This window comes from Diprion similis, chromosome 8 (genome assembly GCF_021155765.1).
Source record: "Diprion similis isolate iyDipSimi1 chromosome 8, iyDipSimi1.1, whole genome shotgun sequence".
In the NCBI taxonomy this organism is placed as follows: domain Eukaryota; kingdom Metazoa; phylum Arthropoda; class Insecta; order Hymenoptera; family Diprionidae; genus Diprion; species Diprion similis.
In genome coordinates this window covers 4,215,340-4,226,271 of record NC_060112.1, presented here as the reverse complement: position 1 = coordinate 4,226,271, position 10,932 = coordinate 4,215,340, and the positions used below count along the sequence as shown (strand labels likewise).

Genomic DNA, 10,932 nt, shown 5'->3' with positions numbered 1-10,932 from the left:
AGATCCTTGTTACGCTAATGAATTTCATTTTGGATTCATTATTTCTATACATATATGTACTCCGTTAAGGCTGCTAGCAATTCATTTGACATGAAAATAGATTACATAAAACAGATCACTTATATACATCTCACACATATATTGTTTCGTATTACTCATGCATTATTGAACTTTAACCAGAATTTTCTATATTCATCTCTGAAATTGGTTTCTCTTTACTTCTGTATATTAGAAAATCTCAGAATTTCCTTTCCGTTTTTATCTTCTGTTTTGTTGCAAATTTATCATTCTGTAACCACATCGTTGAGGTACAAGCATATTAGTATTGATGATAAAACATAGAATGATTGTTATATACAAACTGGAGTAAATGGGTAATCTAATTTAAGTAGGAGAATGGGCAAATTCAATGAGTTTGATTCTGAAAGAATTGATAGCGGAACCTTCATACCAGAAACAACATTTCGAGAAATCGGTTCTTTCTTTATTTACATTCTTTAAATTACATGACATCTATGGAACTAATTAACAGCAGCAGCAATTTGTTCCTCCGAATCTTCGATAATTTTGGTAGGAACCCAAACGGAATTGTTCAACTTTCTGGCACGTTCCTCCAAAATTCCATATGCAAAATGATTCAGAAGAATTCCAGCGGGAAGTGCGATTCCCTGGAATCTGTACAAGGTTCCGTACTCGTCGGTGGACATTTTGTGGACAGAAGCGACGGTGCACCTACCCACGATCCCAGTGTTGCCGATCATAGGTCCTTTGCTAATGTCAATGTGATCGCCAATGCGATAGAGAGTGATGCTGTCCTCACTGTGCCTTGCAATATTTGGTATCTGTTCACTCTTGTAGGGATTATCCTGGAACATTTCGAGCGCTATACTTTCCCCGACGACCAGACGCTCAAATGGTAATTTCTTCTGACTAAGTTTTATATACAGAGCGGACAAGGACTGCAGCTCTGCGACTGTTGGCTTCCAGTCTTCGAAGCCGAGGGAAATGTCGTGCACAAAACTACCCGACCTGATGTTTGGTATCGGGAAACTATGAAGGTGGACGCTGATACTGTCCTTGAATGCAGTTTCAGCTACGGCACCCATCATCAGTGAACAGGACCGCCAGAAGGCTTTGTTCACAACATGCGTTTCCGGTGACGACATCGTAATGAACTTCAACTCGCACTCGGAGTTGATTGGCCTGTGCATGTCCCAGGGGGTCCCGTTGACTTCGGCGAGGGCGGCGACCTTCGTCATGCCCTCCGAAATGTGCCTAGCGCAATCGAAGGGTGTGGATAAATCCTTGTTCATTATGAGCGTGATGTCGTCTGACGGTCCAGAGTACTTAACCTCTATTTTCTCGACGCGACCCACCGCGGCCCTCTGACGCTTCGCCTCGCTGTCGAATAACTCGTTTCGCTTTTTCTTCGCCTCCGATTTGGTCAGCGTGCTCAGGCACCGTCTCATTATCGGTACCTGCAGTCGTAAACTGGTCCAATTTATCATCTTGTGGCTTGTAGTAGATTTTCGATTTTGAGGTTAGCACGAGCCAGACAATTGCTATCAGCTTTTACCGCTGGCCACCGGTGCTTCGATTATAAAGCTACCGTTTTTTATCAATGAAACCGCACATTAACGACACGGTCTGGAATCCTCTGGACGAACGACGCTGTCTGATGCTTGGCTCTCAGACACTTGTTTTTTTTCAATACCACAGTTCTTTCTCTTCACTGCAAGCTTTTCGTTTGTTAATTCGTTTCAATAATTCGTATCACTATTCTTCGTGCGCACATGCAACTTGCATCACGGCATTCTTCAGTCAACAATCACGGATAGAGCGCACTGACACAACTTTACGCTCTCACGCGCATGATTTGTCGAGCCTGAAGCAGTGCTGCCAAGTGCCACCTAAAATGTAAAGCTTCATATCACGAAATACAATGCTCCAACAATGTTTAACAGACCATTCTACATTAGTTTGAACTCTCGCCAACCGCTTAAATCAAAGAGACAAACTGTACTGCATTAAAAAAAAATTCAACTTCATTTTTAATTCTCTTGTCAAAAACTGTAATATCTGCAGTTACCAACAATTGGTAATGTCGCGAGGAATACACCCTCGATAAGGGGGGTAGTTCTTCTTTCGTGATGTTAATTTAAGCAGGTGGCAAAACTGACGATTACAGCTGATCGAGAGAGGTTCTACGATTGGCAAACGCAACACAAGCGCAAGAGAAAGCGAGAGATGAGCTCACCATTTGTATGTATGTAGTGTGAGACAGAAAGGTAAAACTTCGAATGCTCGTCACCGGGGCAGAAGAAGGGTTGTATCGTATTTCGGAGATAGCTGTCGATTTCGGTGGCTGAGGGTGATAGCTGGTGGACAGAATGGCGGGACTCGAGGGGTACGAAAGACATTACGGAACTCGTCAGATCGAGCCGTGGGAGGTCGGTGCTGCGTTCCCGAGCAAATATCACGGGCGGGAGGTTATACGTCCCCTAGACGTCCCCGTGGTTCACCCCCTCGCAGAAGACAGTCCGCCCCCAGAAGACGGTGAGACACCTCTTTCGCTCACATCGCACTTTTTTCGCGAGTGGTAATGTCGCACGATATCGCTCGCTTGCACTCTTCAGTCTTTGAGTCGAGTGTAAAAATCGTTTCGTTCACATAAATGTCATTTCAGATCTGACCGTAAAAAGATACGTCGGATTGGGCTGCGGTCTTGCAAGCCTGATTACAGAGAATCTACTGATACACCCCTTCATTGTACTTCGAAGACAGTGCCAAGTGAACCCTAGCGCTATCAAGTACCATTTAGTTCCGATAACTTTGGTGCCTGTCATCATACGGCTCCATCAAACCCAGGGCTTGAACACTCTCTGGAAAGGAATTGGCTCCGCACTTCTTGTTAGGGGTTTGACTCTCGCTGTCGAAGACCTCGTGTCTAAAATCACACCCTGGCCCAAGTGAGTTTACTGTAAACAAGTTCCTTTATTTGATGTTGAATCTTTCTAAATTGTAGCGTTATACTTTTCATATTACAGGGAGATTACTTGCAATAGTTCTTTGAGGTCTTTTGGACAGCATTTACTCCTCAAGTGGTAATTACATAATTAGATATTGTTTTTGTTGTGTGATTCTGTGATGAAAGTCACCAGTGTCATTGTATCTTCTTCGTTTCATTGATTGATGACTCTTGTAGTGTGTCGATTGGGATAGTAACACCGTTCTACTCTGCGTCATTAGTAGAAACAGTTCAATCAGAAATTGCTTCCGAACGTCCAGGAATCTTGGATGTATTCAGAGACGGAGCTATCAGGCTACTTGAAGTAGGAAATAAAGGAAGATTGATTCCAATTTATGCTCTTTTACCACCAACGATTGCCTATGGAGTGACGAAGTACCTTTTCACTCTAATTGTGAGAGGAGTCACCAGCCGAATAATGCACGTTAGACACAAGCATAGTCAACAACTGAGGGTTTGCATTTTGTACATTTCTTTTACTAAAACAGGTTCAACGAAAATTCTAATAAATTAAAAATATTCAAAATTCATTTTCAGGGTGCTTACAGCAGAGATTTGGTCTCTGAATCAGTGGTTCAAGACATAGAACTTCACTCTATACTCGTATCTATGTGTGCAGCTGACATAATTTTTTACCCTCTGGAGACGGTGATTCACCGATTACACTTGCAGGGCACAAGAACTATAATAGATAACCTTGATACGGGACGAAGCGTTACACCGTTGCTGACAGGATATAGTGGAGCCATTGACTGTTATCGAACGATTATATCTACAGAGGGTCCTTTCGGATTGTACAAAGGGTTCGGTGCACTGATCCTGCAATTCGCAGCTCATGTATTAGTTATACGAGCAACTAAATGGATACTCACCGAATTGACTGGGGTAATGAGGCCAAAAGTAAAACCCATAAAACCACCACCACTCAATTACTACAACGATATGTGAGCCGGATATTTTTCTTTGAGATTTTGAACAAGTTTATAGTAATATAACTTTGTATGAAACATTTTACTAGTAAGAATTTTTCTCCCGTTGTTATTTATTTATTTTATTTTACTTTGCAACGACTAAAATTGTTAGCAAGGATCATATTACGTTTGTAATCGTTCATAAGTTGTCGGTTGAATTAATTATCAACGATTACCAACGAGTATACCGTATACCACGTACTAACAAATAAGTTAGTTCCTTCGAGTCAAGTGATAATGACGTAAACATATTATGTGCATGTAGATATACATTGACATGTGAGTGTGGCGCGTGGTTATCAATTATTCAAAAATCCTATTTATTAAAAACCCTACGACATATAATTGTATACAATGATCGATTTGATAAATAACTATGAATTTTTCATCGAATGTATGAAACGTGATTTATTTTGAAATTTAATCAGAGGTTCATTTTTTTTATCACTGGATAACCAGCCGGGAAGAAATCATTCTATCGCAGTTTTCTGTAAAAATTAGTTGAACGCTTGCGCTAGAACTACAACTCCAGACATCGAAGTGACTCAAATCGTGTCTATTCAGTAAATCGTAGGCTGTATTTTAAAGTTTGTAGTGGACACACAAGTAAATTATTCTGGCAACTTTGTCTCTTACATATCTATTAAAATACTCTTGGCCAAGGTTAATAGATTATGTAGATTCTTTGAAATAGGAAAGTGTTTAGGCTAGTAATATATTGAAACCGCGGAAATATTCTGTTAATAATTAAATCGTCCATAAATCGATAGATTGCTGGTTGTAGGGACTTGAATATTTTACAACGGTTTTGTAAATATTTCGAAATAACGTGTATAGAATTTTATCGTAGCTAGGTCGTGATTACGCGTAGAGCAACATTTAGTCGTCGTGATTACAAAGTAGAAAGTGCATATGCGGAATAATTATAGCATAATTAAAAATCTATCACATAAAATAAAACGTTGATGATAAATACTTATTTAATTCTTGGTTTATTATAAATATACCCTTGTACAATATAAATTGGCTTTAATGTAATATGCTATCTCTTCCAACATGTTCATTCTGAGTGCCATATGGTCCTGACCATGTTACTTGTTCGACTAAGAGAATTCGAAATCTACATAAATTCTTATGTAACATTTATCATTTATCATCATAAGCGAAATAAATTGCGAGGGTTGAATATTTAGATTAAGCCACGCGATTCTTCTTTGCCAACAGCTTCAACGTAGAACAAGGTTTTGTTCTTTGATGAGCTTTTACCCCAACTTCAATTTTTAAGTATTACCTCAATAGTCATTGATTCTGAATCCCTGAATCCTATGGCTTTCAATGAGGGACATGTGGTGCAGCTTCTCAATGTATCCTAGACGAATATATTTCATTTATTTACACGAACAATGCGTGACCCTCTGTATATAAAGAAGAACCGTTTGATTAATTTGAGTCAATGTGTAGCCAATAAATTTGAATGCCACTAAACTGTACACAGAGTTTTTATCACTACTCTTTTCTTTCTTTTTTTCCGTTCCTCTCTCTTTTTCGTTTGAACTAAGGATAAGCTATCACTATGTACAATATATTACAAAAAATCTTTATCATCACATCTCTATGAACGGTCATTATGACAGTAGTTGAACTCGTAGATTGAAATTGAATTTCTATCCGTAAAGGTACACAGATGTTTGCGATCCACAGTTTTGTAACTGTGTAGAGAAAATTCTTTTTTTTACCATAAGTAACTTATATTTTAATAATCTGTTAAAAACACTGAACTTTATACGTGCATTACAATTCTGGTATTAGTTCTTTTTTGATTTGATCACATAGGCGAATATGTAGTATGAAAATCAATCGCACCTGATACGCAGTATTTGGTTGTCAAAAAAAAAAAAAACACGTAAAAACCGAAATGAGAACTTTACTTCGTAAATAAACGGAGTTTGTACTCGTACTAAGTTTCAAAGCTTTTAATTATTTCTACCGTCCTCCATCTCCGAGAACCTCCGTCACGAGAATACAGTGCGTACGCTTACATCATAGCGAATTTTGAATGTGCTCACGGTGGTCGACAGTTATAATACGAGGTGGCCCAGGACTGTCGTCCCATAAGCTACTAATATCTTTCTTGAAAAATCTGCGCTTGAAACATTTTTCACTCTCGATAGGAAATTTGTCGTTTGCGAATTACAACCGTTCGAAATTGCCGAATCAGATTGCATCTGATGGCTTAGGGCAGCTGTCGAGTGCATGACGATCGGCTAGCCCTGTTCTCGTTATGTTTTGAGCCGTCAGATGCTACTAGATTGGCCAATTTGAAACGACTGTAATTCGAGACTGAAGAATTTCGTATGAGTTTTAAAAAGGTTTCACTCGTAGATTTGTACGAGGAATACATTGGTAGTCTACGGGGCGATAGTCCTGGGACACCCTGTATATTATATACTATGTAGATGATATTGACTGTGTAGATGAAAAAAAAATACGTTTAACAATAGTATCGCTTTATTTCCGTTAATGTCATACGCATTCCTGCATAAATTTAATTAACTAAAATTTTTTAATTTGTTTACCTATTAGATTAAAATTCTGATACCTTTCTCGAAACAAAAGAAAAAAGTATTGTACTTTTGACAATTCATCAATCTACCCGCCGCGATTCTCAATCTAAACGAATTTAATATAAACAAAAATTATAAATTATTCACGGTTTATATTTAGATTCCCGCACCAGTATCCTTACATGGATAAAACATACGTACGCACTAATGAAAAATTCACGTGCAATATTTTCTGATCGTGTTTGTATCCGTATTACAGAAACTCGTACGTGAGAATCCTAGGTAAACTGTGTTTTACTCTTGGGTTAATTCTGAACGTGCTGTGCTTGTGGTAGTTCATCTTCATTAGTTTCACCACGACGCATGTATTGCGGTTTATCATCACCGCGAACACAGGCATCCGTAACGTGGACAGACAGTACGTCGCTTCCCGGAACTTCAAACATTGGTTCCAACAACAAGGATTCCATTATCGCCCTCAAACCTCGAGCCCCCGTTTTCCTTTCCATAGCAAGGTCCGCGATAGAAGCCAGTGCATCAGGCGAAAAAGTGAGATCCACCTGATAAATTACAACATTACATACCGTAATACGTGATTAAGTCCATTTAACGTACTAATTTCTTCTCGTTGCGGTAATGATCTATTCATTATGCAATGTTATATCGATTGACTTAATATTAAATAGGTAATAATATTAGCAAAGTTATTGTCAAGTATATTTATGCGTTTACCTTGTCCATAGAGAAAAGCATTTGGTACTGAGGTACCATCGCGTTCTTTGGTTCGGTGAGGATTCTTACAAGCATATCTCTGTTGAGGGTATGGAAAGGAACAAGAACTGGAAAGCGTCCAACAAACTCTGGTATCATACCAAAGTCGATAAGATCTCTAGCTTCAACTTGTCTGAGCAGAACGTCTTTCTCTTTATTGTCATCTTCGGTCGAAGGAGACATATTTGCAACGTCGGCAAGACTCGCTGCTCTGCGTCCTGGACTTTCGGACGACGGTGTAGCACCAAAGCCCAAGTATTTTTCGTTTTTCCGACGCGATACGAGCCTGTCAAGTCCGTTGTACGCCCCCGATGCGACAAATAATATATTTGTCGTATCCACCTGAAGAGTATCTCCTCTCAGTTTTCTAGAGCTGTTTTTCTCCGGAACATTGACAATCGTTCCCTCCAACATCTTCAGCATGCCCTGCTGCACACCTTCCCCTCCGACATCTCTGAGTTGATGAATACCAGGAACAGCTCCGATCTTGTCGACTTCGTCGAGGAAAACAATGCCCATTTGTGCTCGATCGACAACATAGTTTGCATCCTGAAGAAGCTTTGCAATAACGCTTTCTATGTCTTCTCCAACGTAACCGGCTTGGGTTAGCGTGGTGCAGTCACAGATGGCGAAGGGAACGTCAAGGCATTGAGCAATTGTCTGGGCTAACAGGGTCTTTCCTGAACCAGTTGGTCCCAGCAGGAGTATATTACTTTTCTCCAATTTCAATTGATGCTGTTTGCTGTCTAGGATGTCCGACCCAGTATTCGACTGGCTGCCGGATGATTTTTGCTGATCGGCACCTGGAGCAACGTGCTGGAATCCTACCCCAAGTGAGTTTCCTATACTCGATATATGAAGAAGGTCTGCAAAACAAAAATATGCAACTTCATAAAGTTCATGTTCATTTCTCTTATGCAGTCAGCGCCAGTGGCAGAACATTTCTCTCAGATCAGTGAGAAGAGCTGTTTGGTGGTTTCACAATATGCACTCTGTTGCAAATGCTCAGCAATTTTAGAATAGCAAGTATCGAGGTGACTTGATTGACCATTTTGTGAAAAAATTAAATGAACCTTAGAAAAATTACTTGATCAATGCTGAACCATCATCTTTTAATAATATGAACCCGGGGACTTCACGTTGACTTATAACTTACACCTCAGTGTATTTGAATATTCTTATTTGCTCAAAGAAGCGATTTCATTCCATAATGCCTAAGGCATTCAACTTGGAATCAAAATTCCACCTCAAATTAGATGAAAGAATACCACTGTTAGATTGAAACGTGAATCTTGACGTATGCACAGACGATTTATTGGAAAGTTTTTACTATTTTCGGAAAGGAAAAAACACAAAACTAACACTAAGATACACCTACTTAAAGGGTTACTTTGCAATTAATAATTACGTGGTTTGAGACCTCTATGTGTAAACGGGTGATTGGATTCTTGCGTCGCTGCCTGGGTAGTACTGACTGGGGTTGCATTCTGCATCGGCAGATTGTTATGTATCCGTTTATAGTGGTTGTACACAGCAACACTGAGAACCTTTTTTGCATATTCTTGACCAATGACATGCTTGTTCAAGTACTCGAATATCTAGAATAAATAAAACGCCTATAACAGTTCATGAATGTTTGATAAAGAGTATAATTAAGATTTAAATCTACTCGACCAACTAGCAAATTTTGTGTCGTCATCCCTATAAAGCATTATTATAAGTTTATACATCAAGGTAGCTTGCCACTTGGCTAAGATTCAATAAGTTATTCCTAGACTGTACGTAGAGCTACTATAATGACATCTCAATAACAACATAAACATTCCGAAACAAACGAGATTTATAAATAGCTGCATATAAACACTGGTTGATAATCGAATTAAATAAAACATCCAAAGATATCAAACAAATGCAAACCTTCTTGGGTGGTGGTGGTGGTTTCCTATAAAATCCTTGCTTTGGCTCTTCAGGCCTCAATGCCTCTTTCAGAGTTCTTTTGGAGTCAATTTCAGACAGAACAACAAAGAAATGATGACACTTTTCACATTTTACAAACCTCGTTGATGCTGAAAGGAGCAATTACCTCATTACTCATAACACGTCATTCCTTTTAAAAATATTACGCTGTGCAGCTGCTCTGCCAAGCCTTGAATAAGCAGGTAATACACAAATAAATGTCCGTACTTACAGACAAATGTTTCAACATGAGTACAAGGATCTCCGCACTTTGGGCAGGTGAGAGTATTCTTTTTTCCTCCGCCAGTTCCGCTAGTCCCGTTGTTTGCCGATGTTCCCGAGGGAGGATTGCTACTTTCAGTATCTTTACTCGGCGGCGGTGGACTATCACTTGGTGATTTGGCAAGAGGACTAGTCGTGACTATCGACCTGATAGTGACGACTCTAACAATTTTGTGTACTGTGGAAAGTATCAACTAAGAATCAACGATGTATTTATGGTACTCAGGAACTTTGAGACATGGTGAACACTTTATTGGATGTTAGTCACTGCTCTTGCTTACCAGATTGACAAATGTCAAACGGCAAGCAATGATGTGTCATTACCAAAAGGATATCAAAGGAAACAGTACAATAGATGTTTTAGGATAATTAGATTTAGGAAGCGATAACTTACGATGATTGGTCATGTGGTTGGAAGAAGCTAAGCGACCAGCACTGACCAAACAACATCGAACGCAGCTCATCCTGGTGGTAACCTCTTCTTGGAGGGAGGCGTTTTAACAGGGAGATGGATTCTTGCTAAGATTTCAGCCGCTGTAAAATCGATTTCTTAGAATTTCAAGATTTGATAAATTTTGAAGACGGACGATGCGAGTTAGTAATTGATGAACGCGAGTTCAAGGATGAATTGCATGTTTGACTCTTATTTGCATTCTTTCATCTGTATTTTAATTTGTGTTATTAATTTTTATTTCGGGAGGTTTGATCAAGCAAAGATTATGACTGATAACGGAAGTTCAATGAAAGAAAAAAAAGGAAGAAATACGAAAGAAAACAAAAACACGACGATAGGTTGGCAGAGTTTCTGACGCGAGTGTTGCAACATTTGGCATAAGATAAGAGTGAAGCAAAAATGTGAATTTATAACCCAAGGTACTGCCACTGACAGAGGGAAACATACGTATAAATGCACCGCAGACAAGTAGCGAAATAAGAAAAACAATCGCAATTTTGCAGTGACGGAAAAAAATGAGTCAAGGTCAGCGTGTAGCCAGGTGGCAAAATATTATTGACGCGTCAATTATTGGTTAAAATTTGTTCACTAGAACTTACTAACTGTCAACAACGAGTCACTTTCAGTACGGAGTAAATAGAAATACAATTCACCTTGCGGATCGTAACATGCAATGCAAGATGTGGAAATCTCAAAAGGCCTCCAACTACGTGACACATAGAGAAACTACCGCGACATCTTTCGGAAAAACTGGGATACCGACTGACTTGTTATCACCTCTATGGTTCAACCACAACATACTCAACTCCCGCCAAATCACGAAGCATCAAACGCATCTAGATTGTCATCGGATAGCTGATTCCAACCCAATTGGAATTCCAAATAACTGAATTTCATTCAAGAAAA

The 10,932-nt window shown here is 39.3% G+C and overlaps 3 protein-coding genes across 10 annotated transcripts; 1 reads left to right on the top strand and 2 right to left on the bottom strand.

The window, feature by feature from the left end:
• Nucleotides 1-466: 466 nt before the first annotated feature.
• Nucleotides 467-1,822, bottom strand: LOC124409987 (39S ribosomal protein L39, mitochondrial). Its single transcript, XM_046888042.1, has one exon. The coding sequence runs from the start codon at nucleotides 1,506-1,508 to the stop codon at nucleotides 522-524; it is 987 nt and encodes a 328-aa protein (XP_046743998.1). The 5' UTR covers nucleotides 1,509-1,822; the 3' UTR covers nucleotides 467-521.
• A 349-nt stretch (nucleotides 1,823-2,171) lies between these two features.
• Nucleotides 2,172-4,978, top strand: LOC124409986 (solute carrier family 25 member 46-like). The gene is made up of 5 exons (XM_046888041.1): nucleotides 2,172-2,556; nucleotides 2,687-2,969; nucleotides 3,048-3,104; nucleotides 3,206-3,482; nucleotides 3,566-4,978. The coding sequence occupies exons 1-5, from the start codon at nucleotides 2,391-2,393 to the stop codon at nucleotides 3,974-3,976; spliced, it is 1,194 nt and encodes a 397-aa protein (XP_046743997.1). The 5' UTR covers nucleotides 2,172-2,390; the 3' UTR covers nucleotides 3,977-4,978.
• Nucleotides 4,979-5,725: 747 nt separating this feature from the next.
• Nucleotides 5,726-10,792, bottom strand: LOC124409985 (ATP-dependent Clp protease ATP-binding subunit clpX-like, mitochondrial). 8 transcript variants are annotated; one of them, XM_046888035.1, is made up of 7 exons: nucleotides 10,680-10,792; nucleotides 9,967-10,106; nucleotides 9,523-9,750; nucleotides 9,252-9,400; nucleotides 8,743-8,932; nucleotides 7,296-8,200; nucleotides 5,726-7,123 (listed from the first exon to the last, which is right to left on the bottom strand). In XM_046888035.1, the coding sequence occupies exons 2-7, from the start codon at nucleotides 10,034-10,036 to the stop codon at nucleotides 6,869-6,871; spliced, it is 1,797 nt and encodes a 598-aa protein (XP_046743991.1). In that variant the 5' UTR covers nucleotides 10,037-10,106; nucleotides 10,680-10,792; the 3' UTR covers nucleotides 5,726-6,868. The 8 variants fall into 8 exon arrangements, with proteins under 8 accessions (XP_046743991.1, XP_046743994.1, XP_046743995.1 ...); XM_046888038.1 differs by having other exon boundaries at nucleotides 9,967-10,103; nucleotides 10,680-10,788; XM_046888039.1 differs by having other exon boundaries at nucleotides 9,967-10,091; nucleotides 10,626-10,781.
• Between the last annotated feature and the right edge of the window lie 140 nt (nucleotides 10,793-10,932).